Source organism: Drosophila bipectinata, chromosome 3R, assembly GCF_030179905.1.
Source record: "Drosophila bipectinata strain 14024-0381.07 chromosome 3R, DbipHiC1v2, whole genome shotgun sequence".
NCBI classification, from domain to species: domain Eukaryota; kingdom Metazoa; phylum Arthropoda; class Insecta; order Diptera; family Drosophilidae; genus Drosophila; species Drosophila bipectinata.
The window spans coordinates 25,355,634-25,373,553 of NC_091739.1; the positions used below are offsets into that span (position 1 = coordinate 25,355,634).

General features: G+C 44.7%; 4 protein-coding genes and 1 long non-coding RNA gene across 12 annotated transcripts in view; 2 read left to right on the forward strand and 3 right to left on the reverse strand.

The window, feature by feature from the left end:
* Positions 1 to 6,917, forward strand: part of Sb (serine proteinase stubble) — a 37,078-nt gene extending 30,161 nt beyond the window's left edge. For 4 of the 5 annotated variants that reach the window (XM_070281858.1, XM_017236514.3, XM_017236515.3 and 1 more), the window contains exons 3-11: positions 1,703 to 1,759; positions 2,504 to 3,151; positions 3,211 to 3,398; positions 3,467 to 3,795; positions 4,586 to 5,033; positions 5,291 to 5,480; positions 5,578 to 5,875; positions 6,092 to 6,241; positions 6,300 to 6,917. In XM_070281858.1, coding sequence (XP_070137959.1) covers positions 1,725 to 1,759; positions 2,504 to 3,151; positions 3,211 to 3,398; positions 3,467 to 3,795; positions 4,586 to 5,033; positions 5,291 to 5,480; positions 5,578 to 5,875; positions 6,092 to 6,241; positions 6,300 to 6,434 — 2,421 coding nt within the window. In that variant the 5' untranslated portion in view covers positions 1,703 to 1,724 and the 3' untranslated portion in view covers positions 6,435 to 6,917. The remainder of the gene's footprint in view (positions 1 to 1,702; positions 1,760 to 2,503; positions 3,152 to 3,210; positions 3,399 to 3,466; positions 3,796 to 4,585; positions 5,034 to 5,290; positions 5,481 to 5,577; positions 5,876 to 6,091; positions 6,242 to 6,299) is intronic. The other variant, XM_070281859.1, reaches the window with a different exon arrangement.
* Positions 6,918 to 7,302: 385 nt separating this feature from the next.
* Positions 7,303 to 8,447, reverse strand: Mic26-27 (MICOS subunit 26/27). Of its 2 annotated transcripts, XM_017236522.3 has the most exons (3): positions 8,335 to 8,447; positions 8,088 to 8,272; positions 7,303 to 8,021 (listed from the first exon to the last, which is right to left on the reverse strand). In XM_017236522.3, exons 2-3 carry the CDS (start codon positions 8,222 to 8,224, stop codon positions 7,481 to 7,483), a joined length of 678 nt encoding a protein of 225 aa, XP_017092011.1. In that variant the 5' UTR covers positions 8,225 to 8,272; positions 8,335 to 8,447; the 3' UTR covers positions 7,303 to 7,480. The 2 variants fall into 2 exon arrangements, with proteins under 2 accessions (XP_017092011.1, XP_070137965.1); XM_070281864.1 differs by having other exon boundaries at positions 8,088 to 8,371.
* A 142-nt stretch (positions 8,448 to 8,589) lies between these two features.
* On the forward strand, positions 8,590 to 10,612 carry LOC108122064 (growth hormone-regulated TBC protein 1-A). The gene is made up of 3 exons (XM_017236518.3): positions 8,590 to 9,299; positions 9,379 to 10,010; positions 10,177 to 10,612. The coding sequence occupies exons 1-3, from the start codon at positions 9,271 to 9,273 to the stop codon at positions 10,506 to 10,508; spliced, it is 993 nt and encodes a 330-aa protein (XP_017092007.1). The 5' UTR covers positions 8,590 to 9,270; the 3' UTR covers positions 10,509 to 10,612.
* On the reverse strand, positions 10,306 to 11,006 carry LOC138926733 (uncharacterized). The gene is made up of 2 exons (XR_011443354.1): positions 10,714 to 11,006; positions 10,306 to 10,549 (listed from the first exon to the last, which is right to left on the reverse strand). It is a non-coding gene; the product is annotated as an uncharacterized lncRNA (long non-coding RNA).
* A 352-nt stretch (positions 11,007 to 11,358) lies between these two features.
* Fer2 (48 related 2) lies at positions 11,359 to 13,000 on the reverse strand. 3 transcript variants are annotated; one of them, XM_017236519.3, is made up of 5 exons: positions 12,940 to 13,000; positions 12,382 to 12,569; positions 12,038 to 12,311; positions 11,734 to 11,945; positions 11,359 to 11,674 (listed from the first exon to the last, which is right to left on the reverse strand). In XM_017236519.3, exons 1-5 carry the CDS (start codon positions 12,984 to 12,986, stop codon positions 11,547 to 11,549), a joined length of 849 nt encoding a protein of 282 aa, XP_017092008.1. In that variant the 5' UTR covers positions 12,987 to 13,000; the 3' UTR covers positions 11,359 to 11,546. The 3 variants fall into 3 exon arrangements, with proteins under 3 accessions (XP_017092008.1, XP_017092009.1, XP_017092010.1); XM_017236520.3 differs by having other exon boundaries at positions 11,360 to 11,674; positions 12,050 to 12,311; XM_017236521.3 differs by having other exon boundaries at positions 11,361 to 11,674; positions 12,065 to 12,311.
* Between the last annotated feature and the right edge of the window lie 4,920 nt (positions 13,001 to 17,920).

Consider the following 17,920-nt stretch of genomic DNA (forward strand, 5'->3'; position numbering starts at 1 on the left):
TCCTGCTTCTGTTTTCGGGGCGTTTAAACGGGGTAATTACGTTTCGGGTATTTTTCGACAAACTCTTGGCCCGCAAACAAAAAAAAATCAAACGAAAAAAAATCATAACAAAACAAAAGCTAACCGCAGAGAAAGATGAAAAGGCCTGCTGCCAAAGTTTCTGCTTTCGTTGAGGAAATGAAAACGTAACGAAATCGATTTCCAACGGTTCATGCGCCGAATGGATCGCAATATAGCCATATAGCTGGCGTGTGGCAGGGGCAAGCACATCTTTACCCCAGTGCCCCTCGCCCCTCCGCTCATTTGGAAATAGAGTTATTAGGAGTGAACGTTAGCGTTAACGTTACGTTTGCGTTTCTGGCTCAATGAAGCTCCATTCAGCTCCCCGGCTGGCCAATTGATGAATCGATTCGAGAGGCCCATAGAGAAGAGAACACGGCACGAAAACGCTTTGGCCACGAACTGGGGGAAAATGTTAGGGGCCAAAGCTGAAATTAATCTCGAGGCACATGTTCCACCACAAAACAGCAACTCCACATCCACTTCCACATCCATAGACCCTGAGACAGGCACAGCCGCCACATCAACATCAACATCAATATCAATTTCGGTTTCAATCAACATGGACATGAAGCGTTTTCCAAGCCAATGATGTGCACAAAGTATTTGGTATCAGATTGCATTTGAGCGATTTGTAATTATAATCAACATTAAGATGATTAGGCGATAAACGGGATTTTGTTGGGGGTCCACTTGGAGTCTCACGAATATGGTATATGGTTTTTGGGTATGTGAATCCAATCAAGGAATGAGTTTAATGGATCGGGTGAATATTTTCGGGTATTTACGTCTCATTCAAATAATTTCAAAGCAGTTTTCAAAAGAATTACTTCTTCAGATTTTGAGCATGGGTTTCAATAATAATTTTTCAATTTGAAACATTTATGTCTTCGTTTTTTTTTGTCTAATGGGTGTTTAATGGACAGATGTCTGTTGAAAAAAGTTGGAACCTCACGGTCTTTAGAATAGATTTCCAATAGAAATTTCTTTTAAAAGAAAACTGCTACTTAGTGAAGGAAAATCTAAACTGGTTAGGGTTTTTATTAAATATTTAAAAATATATAATATTTGAGATTATTTTTATATACCTCGGATATTATCCATATCCATCCATCTGGCTTTTTCTCCCAAAACTATTGTTCCACTTTAAGTACCTTTCAATCCACGTTCATTTTAAAGCTCTTACATATCTCCCAACATAAGTTGCATAATTCCTTCAAGTGTTATATAATTGCCAAAATACCGCCCCAGATCTTGTCAGAGGAAGCCACAACTCCTGCCGAAATTCCTTTAACACCTCCACTATTGTCATCACATATGATGACAGTGATCGTGTTACTATTTTCATGAGAGTGTGGGCTGTCTGGTGGGTGGGCCTGGTATGGCACCAGCACCCCTACCACCACCACGGTACCCTATACTATATGACCACATGCATGACCGCTTATAGCCAGATACTCCGTAGCTAGCCCACTAATTACCGCCGGGTACATTCCGCCCGACATTCTCGATGGCATAAAAACCATGGAGTAGACCTAAGAGTAATAAAAAAAATATAAAATTGTCTAACAACCGAGTGCTTCTTCGGTTTCTTGTGGTAGCCCATACTGATTATTACTATTCTCCGTGCAATCCATTGCAGACATGCGCCCGGCACGTTACCGATGAAGCAAGCCACTTTAATCAGACCCAGACACAGGTGAGTTGACAACGAAGGGATAATGGGGGGCTATGGAGAGGGGAGATCACTAGCAAGCTGCAACCTGCAACCGGCGATGTGTGCTACCAGTTTAGGTTACAAACCATAAAGCCAAACATCTAATTTGGACAGCATTGGATTGGCTAAACTTTAATTAAATTTGAAGAGGAGCTGGAGTAGCAGAAGAGGGATTCCGCTTTGCTGGATTTCCGAGCGGGGTGTGGGTGGGTGGGGCATGTGGTATGGGGTATGTGGTATGTATCTTTTGGGATAAGAAATTATTAATTGTAGCATGTGTCGTTTGTCGTTTGACGTCGTGCGATCGCAATAAATTTTTTCCAGTCTTGTTCAACAATAAAACAAGACAACAGCACCCAAAAAACAAAAAAAAAAAAAAACTGATTATGAAGCAAAAGTGAAAAGTTGTAATTAAACCAGTCACTGACTGCACAGAAGCAGCAGCAGTGGCAGCAACACAAAAACAAACTGCAACGACAACAGCAACATCTGCAACAACAGCAACATAGCAACAGCAGTAGCAGCAGCAGCAGCAACAATCATAAAGAGTAGAAATCGTTGCCTGACTTTGGCTTTTTTCTGCCACTTTTTGTTGCGACAAGTGCGCTTAATTAGTGGGGGCCGGCAGCGGGCGAGGGGCCTGCGGAGCCGGCAGGGTTCTGGTGGATGGGTTCCGGCAGGCGAAACAAGACTAATGTCCAAAACTGTCATGCCCGTTCTTTGCAGAAGAAGCACAGCAGCAGGAGGAGACGGAGCAGCAGCAGGAGCAGCAGCCACCAAGATGTGTCCCAATCGGCATTGGCTAGTCAGCACAGAAACGAGCAAGGATGCCGCAGCGGGAACGGGAGCGCAAGCATCCAGAGCGGCGGCGGCGAGGAGGAGGCGCAGTCTAGACCAAATAGTAGAAGTATTAGTAGCCTTAATCTTAGTCAATTGCCTGGCCACGGCGGCGGCGGCCCTGATGATCACACCGCCCGACAGCCTCGAGTCCCTGGCATCGGCACCCGCATCCTACTCCGCCTCCTACCCGGCTGTCGACGATGAGGATGACGTGACCGGCTTCTACCGCAGCCCCCATCGCCTGAGCGGGTATCCCCAGATGCAGCAGCTCCAGCGAAGCCAGAACTTCAAGATCAGCCCCAAGCCGTGCTCCTTTGGGCGCGTGGAGGGCACCTGCATGTTCGTGTGGGAGTGTATCAAGTCGGAGGGCCGACACGTGGGCATGTGTGTCGACTCGTTCATGTTCGGCTCCTGTTGCACGCACAACGTCACCGACAACATAGTCCTGCCCCAGACGGCCTTCTCCTATACGAGGCCCACCAAGCCGCTCACGCTCCGTCCTAAGCCGCCGGCGCCCTACAAGCCACTAATCAGGTAAGTTTCCATACTAATTTTTAGTCGTATCCTTCTTAATTCTACTAATTATCCTGCAGTGGCATGACCACCATTGAACGTCCTCATGGCGCCGGCACCCTTGTTATTCGACCTTCGGGGCCGCACCACCAGGGAACTCTGGCCCGGCCGCATCCGCCACCCTACCAGAGCAAGCCCACCACCGCCTCCGACCTGCAGGGCTCCGCCTCGCACTCCAGTGGCAGCTCCAGCTCCGGTTCAAGTCCCAGTGAGTTCGGCCTGGCGCCTGGCGGTGCATTGTTAGCATCAATTGTAACAAACAAATACCCTCCGCAGATAGCATTTGGCATACATCGACCCAGCAGCAGCAGCAGCATCATCAGAATCAGCAGAACCACTGGCAGATGACCACCGAGCCGAGTTTTATTACCAAGCCGCGACCCACCGGCTGGACCAAGCCCGGCATCGTCAATTTGCCAATGCCCGCGCGACCCTCCAAGCCGTCGAAGCCCACAAAGAAACCAATTGTCTACGAGCGTCCTCCGCCACCTCCATCCCCCTCTTCCTCCACCGCCGCCTCCGCCTCAACGACATCCACAACGCCGATTTGGCCCGGCCAGACGCATCCCCTGCCCGCCCAGCCGCACCGCCCCACCCGGCCGCAGGTATGTAAATACGAGACTGGTTCGGACTCTAGGTCTTCTGGGTTCTTAGCTCTCCGTTCTGGGTTCTGGGTGATGCATTGATGTCGAAAGCGAAACAAACGAGCCACGAGGTCATTTACTCCTCGATCCTCCGCGACTCAAAGCTCGCAACTTGCAACTGAGCCCCATAATGGCAGGCCACAGCCTTGGGGGACATTTTATTGTTTGCACAATGCGGAGCCAGAGCCAAAAGTTGATGTAAGATTTGCCAGCCCGCTCTCAGGGGTGTGTGTGGAATTCAGGACCCTTCCAGGAAAGGGTACTTCACTGCAAGCCTTCAACTTGCTAATGCCAACTCCCGGAAAATGTTATATATCGTTTCCAAGAAAATTTAAATGGGTTGCTGTGGTACTAAACTAATATTTACTATTTTTTTTTAGGAACTATTACTTCTAGAAGAACGTTAGGAATTAACTAGCATAACCGGGGATTTGAAAAAGTATGTTTTCTTTTAAAATTTTGGGAGCTTTATTAAAGGATTAATTCGAAATAAAACAGTTGTATAAGATTTAATAAAATGACTACCAGACTTAGATTATGATATTAGGGTATTTATAAGCCGTGTAAAGTTCCCAAAAAGGTTCCCCACTTAATGCAGATTTAGCGGCGAAATGAAAAATTGATTCTTTGCATGGAACGGGAACTGGAATGGGAATGGGAATAGGGCTAAGAATGGAGAATGATTTGCTTGGTGGCTCTGGCCTGGTCGAGTATTTTAGCATAATGTTTACCACTTTGGCCTGCCTTGCAGCTGTCGCCGGGCACATCATTAGCGGCATCCTCGTCCTCGGTTTGGCCATCAACATCCACTTCGACGACATCCACATCAACAACCACAACAACAACAAAAGCAACCACGACAACCACTCGCCGAACAACCACACCGGCCACAACAACAACAACAACTACGACAAGGAGAACAACAACCAGCAAACCCACAAAGCCCTACCAGCGGCCCACCACGGCGATCTCAAGCTCCTCCACATCCACAACTGCAGGCAGTTCTCCTCCGAGCAAGACACCCACCACGTCCAGCGGTATCGTCACCGGAGGCAGCAGTAGTCATCGACCGATGCAGCCCACGCACCGACCACCAATCCTGGCCACCTCTGGGATCGAGACCAATGAGATAACGGACTCCTCCAGTCCGGATACGGGGGCGCTGGGTCATGTCAAGACTATTTCGGCAGCTCGAAGTGGTAAGAAATAGTAATATTAAATAGTACCTTACTTTTTTGAATGGTTTAGTCTGAAAGTATCAAGTATTTTAAAGATTTAGTACAATCCTAGGAATCTAATTGGTACTATGTGTTGTAGTAAACGAATAATCTAGTTTCTTTTGTTCATAGAGAAGAATTCAAAAATCCATGCCAACTAATATGAACTTCTCTTACCTTTCTTACCTCATACTTTGTATCACACCTGACATTGCAATTTGTTTTTGGTTCAATTGCAGAGTGCGGAGTGCCAACGCTGGCCCGGCCCGAGACACGGATCGTGGGCGGAAAGAGCGCGGCCTTCGGTCGTTGGCCCTGGCAGGTGTCGGTGCGGCGCACCTCCTTCTTCGGCTTCTCGAGCACCCACCGCTGCGGTGGCGCTTTGATCAACGAGAACTGGATAGCCACCGCCGGACACTGCGTCGACGAGTGAGTGTGAATGAATGGGCACTGCCCTGCCCTGTCCTGTCCTGTCCAAAACCGGACTAGATCTAGCTAATCTGTACCCTCTCCTCCACTCCCTTAGCCTGCTCATCTCACAGATACGCATCCGCGTGGGCGAGTACGACTTCTCGCATGTGCAGGAACAGCTGCCTTACATAGAGCGCGGCGTGGCCAAAAAGGTGGTGCATCCCAAGTACAGCTTCCTCACGTACGAGTACGACCTGGCGCTGGTCAAGCTGGAGCAGCCGCTCGAATTCGCTCCGCATGTCAGTCCCATTTGCCTGCCCGAGACGGAGAGTCTTCTAATTGGCATGAACGCCACGGTCACCGGCTGGGGTCGCCTCAGCGAGGGCGGCACCCTGCCCTCGGTCCTCCAAGAGGTGAGTGTCCAGTACTAGATTAGACGACAATGAAAACCAAAGCGAATCGAAAGAAGTCGGTATTCAGAGTAGATGCAATTAGGAAGTTTTGGAGATAGCTCTGGATATTAAACATATAGAGATGTGTCTATCCTTTCTTTTAAGAATTAATATATCTAGTAGATTTTATCGTCTTCCTAAACTTAATAATAAATGAAACTATTATTTAAATCATAGGTATCCGTGCCCATTGTCAGCAATGACAACTGCAAATCGATGTTCATGAGAGCAGGCCGCCAAGAATTCATCCCGGATATATTCCTCTGTGCTGGCTACGAGACAGGAGGTCAGGACTCCTGCCAAGGCGACTCAGGAGGACCATTACAGGTACAGCTATTAACAAAATACTCCTAAAACGCTGTTATAATCTAATTTGTTGTTCCAGGCCAAGGCACCGGACGGACGCTTCTTCCTGGCCGGGATCATCTCGTGGGGCATTGGCTGTGCCGAGGCCAATCTGCCTGGCGTCTGCACACGGATCTCCAAGTTCACACCCTGGATACTGGAACATGTCAGATGATAGGACACACTGCTGACCACGACAGCTCAACATTTGTTATTGTTTTAATTTATCAGTTGTATTGTATAAGTTTTGTGTGATTTATCTTAAAGGAATGTTAAGCGTAGTTAGCTTCAATTTAACAATTTTAACTGCATTGACCCGGACTTGGCCTTGTGTCCACACACACACCCATACACACAGTCAACGCCCACTAAGTTAGTCTAGCGAAAATGTTAGCGCAGTAAGAGCAGTCTAACTCGAAAATCGATCGGACATAGGGCTTTCGGAGGGGATTATCTATTTGTACATAGCCGATGGGATCGGAGAGAGTCATTTGAATGTCCACAAGTTGTTGGTAATTTTAGTGTAGTAATATTTAAAAATTAACTAAATCTATATTTATTGTAAAGAACCGCATGCAGGCATCGAAAACGGTGCTTGTATCTTGCCCAAAGATCAAGTATATCTGTAGCGTTGCGAAAGCTCGATAGCAATAAATGATTGCCGAAAATATTGTCTAATAATAAATACGTAGAACTCGAGATACATCTCCAAGTGACGGTTTCCGCTCCATCGCTTGTTTTGGCAATTGTAGACCCCGCGGGCACTGCTGGATCTCCATCTTCAATATCCATTCACATAATTTTTCAGCCATCAGCTGCGGGCCATGGAAGATGATTGGCACAATCGATTGCCACTTTCCTCCGAATTTCACTTTTCAACAGCTCCGCCAGTGACATTTGACTTGACACCAACACAGCCGCATGGCTGTACAATTAATCACTCGCCGATTCTGGCCCCGGCCACGGCCCACACACACAACACATCAGATACAGGTACTACAGTACGCTCAATGAGATACAAAGATACAGAGACGCTCTTCGAATTTCACTTTATCAACTTTAATGCCATAGATGTGGCAACAAGTACAACATACATAATTAAACTTCTGTTTCTTTTGTTTCACAATTTCGAAAAGAATCCAAGCACTGGGGCTTGGATCGTTGCACACATGACGGCCGAATCGGATAGTCGGGTGAGGATGAGTTGGATGCCTCGGGGAATTACTTCTTCTTGGGGAAGATTAGGTCTTTGGCTTCCTCGTATAGGTCGCTGGCCAAATACTTGAGGTCTTCCAGCGAGGTGGGGAACTTTTGAATAGGATCGATGGCCTCCTCGCCGGGCTTCACGCCCTTGACAAAGTTGTAGGCCACGGCGAAAATCTTGCGACCTTCGTACAGGACCACACGGCAGTTCTCCTCAGCTTGTCGGGGGTAGCAGAGAGAGGCCACCGCACTAGCACCGATGCCGGTATAGACCACCTTTTTGATGAAGCCACCGCGGGCGGCGAAGATGAATCCAGCCAGACCGCCCACCACGATAGCACCGCTGCGATGAAGGGAGTTTTGTGGTTCATTCAATGTGTCGATGGTGTGGCGAGTGTGCTCCTTAGCCGTCTCCCAGTACTGGCCCACGACGCCGGCCTGCCCAGCAACAGAGTTGTATCCGGATTGCAGCTCCTCCCGCACGTATCGCACTCCGCTCTCCAGGTTGCGGTGCAGCGCCGAGTCCTGAGTCTCGTCGCGATGGCGATCCACTTTCGGTCTGCAAGGGAATAATGTTCTATAGTGGGGCTCTACAGGTGCTAACTTACTGGCAAAGGACACCTACTGTGTCTTGCGCAGCGTGCCATAGATGGGCAGCTCACTGGGCCGGCAGACGAGGCTGCAGTCCTGTTTTGGGGGCTCCGGTGCCGCTTTTACGGCCGCCGCCGCCATAACTCCCATCGTCGCCGTCGCGCGCAGCATCTCGCAGGGTCAGAAATAGTACAGGAACTGCAGGATCGGTTCTGGTGTCTGTGTACACACGGAATTTGGGCAACTGATGGTGCTGTTAGGCAAGTTATGTATGTTTTTACCTCAATTGTTAGACATTGCGTAATGTGTCAAGGCACGGAACGACTGCCTGACACGGTTTGATGAAATAACGGCGCATGATGCCGCATTGGTTTAGTGGGCACGTGCTTGCCGATATATTGCGCTGTGTAAAATATTTCACCTAACTCATAAATAAAATTATAATTTAAAAATTGGGTAGTTTTTTTAAATTTATTTTTAATATTTTTGAATTTATGTCGGAGCAGATTCCTCACAACTATCGGTGAACCCGTCATAGAACTAGTTCCGTTCTGGTTTATGCAGAGTTCCGGGTCTGGTCTCACCAGTCACAAGACGCGAATTTTATTCGCACAGAAACATAAATAAACCAGCCTTAGCCCACTGATAAGCGGACCAGTAATCTTCAATGAAATCACTACTAACCGATAAAATCCCATCGACCACCTGCAAGCGCACGCACGACGGAACCGCCCCGGAAGAGTTTCTTCGCACCTGTGCGTCGTCGTAGCTAGTAGCCCACCGCCGCCCCCTTCGGCCCCTGGATGTTATCAGTTCGGTGGCGCGCTGAAACGCCTACTAAAAGCCCATACTAACCAGCCCCAGCACTAAAAACCATCCAGTGGGCGCGCACAAAAGGCCAGCGCTCAAGGACATCGAATAGTGTGTGAGCAGAGGTAGTGCCGCAAGGCTAGAGTGGCTTATAAATAAACGAAGGGCCAGTAACGAGAAATGTATATTGACATTTAAAGCAACCGCCCGCAGTTGCATTGCAGCAGCGCAGCAGCAGAGGCGGAAGCGGCCAGGTAACCGCCTCGTCAGGTAAACGTGCTTTGCATATCAAAATCAATTTTCGGGCCATGCAACTGCGGTTGGAACGGGGCTGACAGGCTTACCCATCCACGACCACAAACGACAAAAAGACACGCCAGCAATAGAAACTCTAGTCATTAGTTCATATGGATGCTACCACAAGTTCAAAGTTCAGGTAAGTGGCACACTTAACAGCTCGCCCATGACTCCTCATTCACGTGGCTTCAATTTATGTTTCATATTATGGACACCAGCGATGTGGACGAGTATGGCTTTAAGCGCGGTGAGCACTTCGACTACAAGAACTACTCAAAGTTCATGGAAGGTTACCTGAAGACGCTGACACGACGCCGCATTAAATGGGAGGTCATACTGCAACAGAACCAAGATCTCAGCCAGCCGGATGCCAAACTGAAGAGATACATCCGGAAAGGTATACCCAGTCCCTACCGTCCCGACGTCTGGATGAAAATATCCGGCGCCGCCGCCGCCCAGCGCCGCTCCCCGGATCTCTACCGAACCTTGCTTAACGACGAGCCGTATAACAAGGAAATCAGCGATTCCATATCAATCGATCTACCTCGTACCTTCCCTGACAATATCTACTTCGATACGAAAAAGGAACGCCTATACAACATCCTCATCGCCTACGCCCACCACAATCGGGATGTGGGCTACTGCCAAGGCCTCAACTACATCGCCGGCCTCCTCCTTATCGTCACGGACGACGAAGAGAAATCTTTTTGGCTGCTCAAGCACATTGTGGAGAATATTGTGCCGCAGTACCACTCGCACAACATGGCCAATCTGCTGAGAGATCTTGCAGTGTTTCGGGAACTAGTCATCCGTCGCATTCCAGCAGTTAATCGACATGTGGAAAATTTGGGTAAGATTTAAGCTTGTTATTGAGCGTGACACAGTTTTTTTCATGATAATTCAATGAGAATGAATAACTGGGATTTTTTTTTAATTATTCAGAATCTTAATAAAGTGAACATTCGCGTAATGGCTGTCATTAAAATATTTAATTAAATTGCCTATTTTTTCCCCAGGCCTTCCCTATCCGGTGATTGCCAGCAAGTGGTTCATCTGTATCTTTGCCGAGGTGCTTCCTGTGGAGACGGTGCTGCGCATTTGGGACTGCGTCTTTGCGGAAGGCTATAAGATCGTTTTTCGAGCCGCTCTGGCCATGTTCCTCACCCACAAGAACGCGATATTGGCATGTGATGACATTGCTGCTCTGGCCAATTTATTTCGGGACACTATGATCCAGGACAGCGTGGTGACAGACTGTCACGGTTTTGTGGAGTCAATGTTTGCGTTGCGTCTAAAACGCAGCGAGCTGGAGAGTCTACGGCAGGTGGCCGTCCTCAATCCAAACTAAAATCCGCAAAAATAGCGGCGAACAGAAGATCAAACTTAAACCTTAAAACAAAAAACAAAAACAATTTGGAGAAGCAATCGAAAAATTCAATTATTAGGAGCGTAGTTCAACTGTGTCATTACGTATATATGTTCATAATTATGTGTCTGAATTATGTAATCGTTTCTATATAGTACGTATCTGTATGTGCGCGCATTTGTATTACCTCTGCAGCCCAATTGTAGACAAGGCCAAATAATTCGAGTATTAGCCAACGAAATCAAACGAGTTACCAAAGCAAAATTTAAAAAGAAAGCCGAACCGAACAGAACAATATTGAACAGATTAATTAATAGAATGTATCGTAGGTACGACTGTAGTCGAAGTAGTAGCCAAAATTTCCTAGTTGATATCTTCCCGCGTGTAGACCATTTAAAACATGTATGTAGGTACGTGTCTAATCCATTCGCATCGCATTTAGTCAACGTTTCACTAACAAATTTTTGTCGTATGTTTAGTTTTCTTGTTGATCAGAAAAGTATTTATTTTTGAGTATATATGTTCTTTGATAGGATGCTATGTAAATGTCTACTTCTAGATTGAACACAATGTATTTACTTTTATATGTATAAAAATGCTTTTAAAGTTGTTACATATATAGTTGCTATAACTATAAATCGTCTGTTAGCTGCAATCGATTCGATTTCTTGAATCGGTTGCCCAATACTCACTATTTACAACAGATATATCCTGAAATATGATTTGAGGAATTGATTTGTGAATGCATTAGCCCAAGGCCTTGAAACCCCACCAACTATTTCTGAAAATGAGAGCGGGTTTCAACGGCTGGAGGGACATGTCTTGAATGCAGCCAACAGCATAAATTCAAATAAAATACTATTGCTAATTGTTAGTAACTGTAGAAATCTGTACAGCCTTAAACTCAATTTGGGAAAGGGAAGACTTTATTGGCTTCTTCAAGGAAGACCAGTTTCAGATGGGTTCTACTGCTTTTAGCAATGGATGAGGCTAGGCCTGTTGCTTCCTGAGACACCCATCCTATGGCATTCCGCAATGGGCTCCACACATGGGCTCTGATGAAAGAGCCAGCGAAGTAAGCAATGTCCTTCGACCTGGATGGACTCCCAAATTCTCCCAGTTAATCCAGGACAACCGAGCGGTGAGATCTGCAAAGCATAGATGTGTTAGGAACTACTCCAAGGATAATAAAAGGGTCTTTACTCACCACTTGTATTCCAATTGGCACGATCTGCTTTGATCTCTCCCCGTAGACACTTCTCCACATAGGTAAGTGGATCGTAGTCGGTCTGGAGCACTTCCCTTAGCAAGGATATGTAGGCAATGGCCAGGCGCAGTGTGTCGATCTTGCTTAGACGCTTCTCGTACGGAAAAGTGGGCACATGGACCCTCAGCTCATCAAAGGCGGAATTTATACTACTGCAAGACGTAAGAAAAGAGGAATCGTGGAAGGCTCGTTAGTACAGAGTCCAGGACTTTTTCGGGGTCAGAATGTGTAAAATGGAAAAGACCATTTGGTGTACCCAGTTGGTGCGGACCTCTGGATGCGTTTCCTCTCCCGCACATTGGCCGCTTGTCGCTGCATTTTGTAGCTCGTGGCTGCACTGGCTCCTCCCACAGAACCATATCCAGGATTAGAGCCGACTCCGCCGGGTGTCCCAGCTCCTCCGTTGCCGCCGCCTCCCCCACTGCTGCTGGCACTGGGACTATTGCACAGAAGGGGAGCACCTCCACCGCCGGAATTGTGGACCCCCATGGAATTGGTAGAAGAATCCAGTAGGTTTTCTGGAAAGTTTAAATTTTGTCTAAGCTTTACAATAATTTTTTTTGGTTAAAAATTTGAATGACGTCTTACCTCCACTGTGTTGCATATAATGCTGTTGCATGTGCCGCAGATTGCTTGAGCTGAGACGCAGTCCAGTGTTGCTATTGCCTCCACCGGAACCTCCACCGGGTGTACTGCCTCCCTGATGCTGTCCCGCATATATGCAGGACGGCAGATCGTTAATTAGGTCATCATCAAAGTTGTGAAAGGGTAAGTGACTAGAAAAAGGATATATTAAATATATATCATTACATAAATTTTTTAAAAAATTTATTGAAGTTGCCGACGGGTTGACCAAAGATAAATTACATTTAGTTATTCAATTAAGAATATTTGAAAAAACTTTAAATCTTCCACTGTAGATTTTTAATAAGGTAATTAACTATTTAAATTTTTTATTAATAATTTTGTTTTATGTTTAATTTTTTTTTTAAGACTATTCGTTTATACACATTTGTACTATTTTTTTAGATATGTACATGTATTTATTAGCTTAGAATTAAATCACTTCTTAAAATTTTTAATTGGTTTAGCTTCAGTTGAAAAAATATATTTTCACAATATATTGTTTTTTAAAAAAATCTCTACCTTATGGGCGGTGACGAAGACGAGTCTGGTAATTGATTTCGCGACATTTCTTTCACCTTGATTTTTTCACTTATTAGTTTGCACTATTTTATTAGCACTATATTTTCACTTCCGTTTTCCAATAAGTTTGAATGTTTAATGAGTCCTTCTCCAGGGATTTGAGAGCCTTTTATAGTGCTGCAGTTCCAATTGGAAATTCTACTACTCCAGCAAGGACCTCATCCACCCCTAAGCATCCTGGCAGCCAGTCGCCGTTTGCCCTCAACTCGATGGGCGGAGCTTGGCAAGTACAGGGTGTCTTCCATTTGCGAAAGGAAGCGGATGCTGTGGGAAATCCTTTCGACTTTGACGAACTTTTTTGCCCTTCGTATTGGTAGTAGTATGGTTAATTATGGTAATTAATTAGACGGGTTTCCGGAAGTTTGACAAAATTATGGAAAAGGTATTTTATATTTTTTAGGAGATTTAATTTATAGGTTTATCATTTTTAAGAATACTATTTCTCAACTAAATTGAACGATATAATTTAATAGAACTAAATTAAGACCAGTATTTTACGAATCAACAGTATTAGTAGCTTATTTTACACTTAAAAAAAATTTTTATTAAACATATTTGATAGTAGCGGTCTTTTAGGCCATCATAACTCAACTTCTTTCTATTTTAGCCCCTCCTCATCCGACCCAGTCTGGGCTTTGTGCTTCCTTCACCTGTTTTTGACATTTTGCCATTATATTTCGCTCAGCAGGCAGCCGCCATGTTTGTACCCACAGCTTTGATGGGGGAGGTCGACAAGTAAAAAGGAAACTGAAGAGGGGAGTCAGGTCTTTCCTCCCCCGAAAAAACCAATGACTACCCCTTAAGCAAAACCCTTTACCCCCTAAAAATAAGCCATATGGAATACCAGGACTTTAACGAAAGTCTGGCAGTCAAAAAGTCTGTCTGTAATCGGAGTCCAATATAGGGGCCATAGAACCTGTTGATATGAGTCGACACCCGAGCTAGATTCCCACGGGATCTGGGAATCAGAATCAGAGCAATTAGATCCACAACAGATAGATCCGGCCGCTACATTTTACGGATCATTTAACATAACCAGAACCAGAATCAGGACCCTGATAGACAAAGGGGATCAGGAACCACTCGAAGCCGCAGTCTCTGTCAACAGACGTCACGGGGCAATTGTTGAAATTGAATTATGCTTATTTGATGTTTTGGTTTGCACTCAAATTAGCTACGTCAGCTTTCGAACCAACTACAGTTCGGCCCGCCCAGCCAGGCGACCCAGGTCACGTGGCCTGACCCCGAGGCGCGAAAATCCAGAGCAGTCCGATCCGGCGAACAAAGGACCGGCAATATGTCAGGGCGGATGCGCAAACCTTTTCATTACCAGACAAATTTGCTTGTCGCACGCGTCGGCGCACACTTCGAACCCTTCGGACACCCCCTCGCACCCAGACCTCTGGGGTCTGATGACAGTAATCAGGTTTGATGGAGGGTAAGTGGCCGAATCCGAGGCGGAACCCGGGTCCAAACCGATTGAGCGGCAGATAGGAGCGTGGTGCCGGGCACAAAGCTGACATCCTTAAGTGAAATCTTGTTACAAACCAATGTAAACACGATTGTTAATTTAACTTTTGGAATCGCCGCAGGAAAACCGCCCTAGGAACGGGTACTTCCCCGTGGATGAAGCTGTGTGTGGTGCAGTGAGCCGGAGTTGTCATCGCACCACAATTAAATTATCGCATTTCAAACGAGTGCACTGAAGGAGGTGGAATACCGCCGACTGTGGGAAAACCAAAAATAAATACAATGAATATCCTAAGCCCATTTGATTTGCATATATGGATGAGAAAGCCTAAAAGGTAATCCTCAAGGAGCATGGTAATTTAAGGATAGGGTTATAATCCTAACAGCTAATTGAGTTGGAAGTTTTATGGGAATTCATAGAGAAACAAAAATTACAGCTTTTATATATTTTTTGTAATCTTTAAGTCTATATTATATAATCTTTAAATGTCTGAAGTTTATGTAGCACCTTATATTAATAGTAATACCTTATAAAACCAAATTTTGTTCAAGAATTATCTCATGCCCAGAGTCTTAATTGAATAGCGTCACCATTCAGATTAAATTTCAATCAACTTTGCTCTTTTAGGTAAAGAAACTTATTTTTATTTTGATTATCAAAGAGATTAAAAGACTTGGTCTAAAATAGGTTATCTTGGCCACCTGCTCACGTAAAAAATATGAGATTTTAAAATAGATCAAAGTACGTTTCTAATCAAACAAGTTATATTTTAAAGCCAAGACTATCTATCTAAACTTTTATAAATAAAAACCCAACCCCTCTACAATTTTAACGATTTCACAATGCGATAATTGAATCAAACAGTTCCCACACACATAATAAACACTGAGAAAACAGATTGATAGTGTCAAGGAGATTCTGGCCCAGCCATCAACCGCAGGCTACCCTATTCTGACAGGACACGGACGAAGGACCTATGTCTGGTACATATCGATTAGCGCTTTGCATCCAAACCAGAGCAAATCCATTCCAACGGCACACGACCCAAGTACCAAACACTTTTCCGCCAGGATAATCCCACCCCACCCCAAAGGATAACATCCCCCTTCCATCGACCGCAATTCGCTGTGGCTGCTTGGAACTGCCTCGGAGCAATTGTCTGCGAAATTGTTTGTTTATTTTGATGTTGCCTAATGCGTGGTAAGTCCCCGCCATTTGATGCGGTACGATTCGCCGTGGTCGAAAGTCCTGGGAAAAGCAAACATCCTTGGCGCCCAAGCCAGAGGTTAGTTTTCGCTTCAAAGGGAGAGCTTTTCAAAGAGCTTAGGCGGGAAAGGAAAGCTGGTGGGAAAATTGTCTACTGAGATTATTCGATGGGGGATATTTTGGAGCTTTGTTGTAAGGATATTGTTCGGGGGGCTTGAACTTTAAAAATAAACTTAAATTCGTTTTGTACCAGTAGGTTTAAGTAATAACCTTCAAAATACTTAATCCTACAATGAGAAAAACTTCATCTTCCGAATAAGTTATTGACCAAATTAAATAAAAAATTGTTATTTTCTCTTTGTTTTATACCCTTGAAGAGGGTAATATAATTTTGGTCAAGAGAGTAAATCGCAGTGAAAAAGACATCAGCCTTCACCGTGGGCCATTAAAAGGAAAACCGCATTATCAAGGGATCCCATCACAAAAAAATGGACAAAAAATCTAAAAAATATTTTGTCTCAGGATTTTGATGCAGAATGGTGGCAAATCAATCCAGAAATCGTTTAAGGTACTCCGCTTAAGAATAGGATGAGAATTGGGGAAGATAGAGCCATCACTGTGGACCCCATAGGGAAAAACACCATTTTCAAGGGATCCCATCACGAGAAATGGACAAAAAATTTAAAAAATATTTTGTCTCAGGATTTTGATGCAGAATGGTGGCAAATCAATCCAGAAATCGTTTAAGGTACTCCGCTTAAGAATCGGATGAGAATTGGGGAAGATATAGCTATCACTGTGGACACCATAGGGGAAAACACCATTTTCAAGGGATCCCATCACGAAAAATGGACAAAAAATCTAAAAAATATTTTGTCTCAGGATTTTGATAAAGAATGGTGGCAAATCGGTCCAGAAATCGTTTAAGGTACTCCGCTTAAGAATCGGATGAGAATTGGTGAAGATATAGCCATCACTGTGGACCCCAAAGGGGAAAACTCCATTTTCAAGGGATCCCATCACGAAAAATGGACAAAATATCTAAAAATTTTTTGTCTCAGGATTTTGATGCAGAATGGTGGCAAATCGATCCAGAAATCGTTTAAGGTACTCCGCTTAAGAATAGGATGAGAATTGGTGAAGATATCACTGTGGACCCCATAAGGGAAAACTCCATTTTCAAGGGATCCCATCACGAAAAATGGACAAAATATCTAAAAAATTTTTTGTCTCAGGATTTTGATGCAGAATGGTGGCAAATCGATCCAGAAATCGTTTAAGGTACTCCGCTTAAGAATAGGATGAGAATTGGGGAAGATAGAGCCATCACTGTGGACCCCATAGGGAAAAACACCATTTCCAAGGGATCCCAACACGAAAAATGGACAAAAAATCTAAAAAATATTTTGTCTCAGGATTTTGATGCAGAATGGTGGCAAATCAATCCAGAAATCGTTTAAGGTACTCCGCTTAAGAATCGGATGAGAATTGGGGAAGATATAGCCATCACTGTGGACACCATAGGGGAAAACACCATTTTCAAGTTATCCCATCACGAAAAATGGACAAAAAATCTAAAAAATATTTTGCCTCAGGATTTTGATAAAGAATGGTGGCAAATCGGTCCAGAAATCGTTTAAGGTACTCCGCTTAAGAATCGGATGAGAATTGGTGAAGATATAGCCATCACTGTGGACCCCATGGGGGAAAACTCCATTTTCAAGGGATCCCATCACGAAAAATGGACAAAATATCTAAAAAATTTTTTGTCTCAGGATTTTGATGCAGAATGGTGGCAAATCGATCCAGAAATCGTTTAAGGTACTCCGCTTAAGAATAGGATGAGAATTGGGGAAGATAGAGCCATCACTGTGGACCCCATAGGGAAAAACACCATTTTCAAGGGATCCCAACACGAAAAATGGACAAAATATCTAAAAAATATTTTGTCTCAGGATTTTGATGCAGAATGGTGGCAAATCGATCCAGAAATCGTTTAAGGTACTCCGCTTAAGAATCGGATGAGAATTGGTGAAGATATAGCCATCACTGTGGACCCCATAGGGGAAAACTCCATTTTCAAGGGATCCCATCACGAAAAATGGACAAAATATCTAAAAAATTTTTTGTCTCAGGATTTTGATGCAGAATGGTGGCAAATCGATCCAGAAATCGTTTAAGGTTCTTCGCTTTAAAATTGGATACGAATCGGGGAAATTATATCCTACAGTTGCAATATAACTG

Excerpts from the sequence above, each read along its gene's own strand:
- Mic26-27 (XM_017236522.3), bottom strand. The coding sequence starts at position 8,224 with ATGCTGCGCGCGACGGCGACGATGGGAGTTATGGCGGCGGCGGCCGTA. Across the intron at positions 8,022-8,087 it reads GGCACGCTGCGCAAGACACA|ACCGAAAGTGGATCGCCATC; the intron begins GTAGGTGTCCTT and ends ATTCCCTTGCAG.
- LOC108122064 (XM_017236518.3), top strand. The coding sequence starts at position 9,271 with ATGGATGCTACCACAAGTTCAAAGTTCAG. Across the intron at positions 9,300-9,378 it reads ACCACAAGTTCAAAGTTCAG|CGATGTGGACGAGTATGGCT; the intron begins GTAAGTGGCACA and ends TATGGACACCAG. Across the intron at positions 10,011-10,176 it reads TCGACATGTGGAAAATTTGG|GCCTTCCCTATCCGGTGATT; the intron begins GTAAGATTTAAG and ends TTTTTTCCCCAG.
- Fer2 (XM_017236519.3), bottom strand. The coding sequence starts at position 12,986 with ATGTCGCGAAATCAATTACCAGACTCGTCTTCGTCACCGCCCATAAG. Across the intron at positions 11,946-12,037 it reads CCAACTGGGTACACCAAATG|TAGTATAAATTCCGCCTTTG; the intron begins GTCTTTTCCATT and ends TACGTCTTGCAG. Across the intron at positions 11,675-11,733 it reads TGCCAATTGGAATACAAGTG|ATCTCACCGCTCGGTTGTCC; the intron begins GTGAGTAAAGAC and ends TATGCTTTGCAG.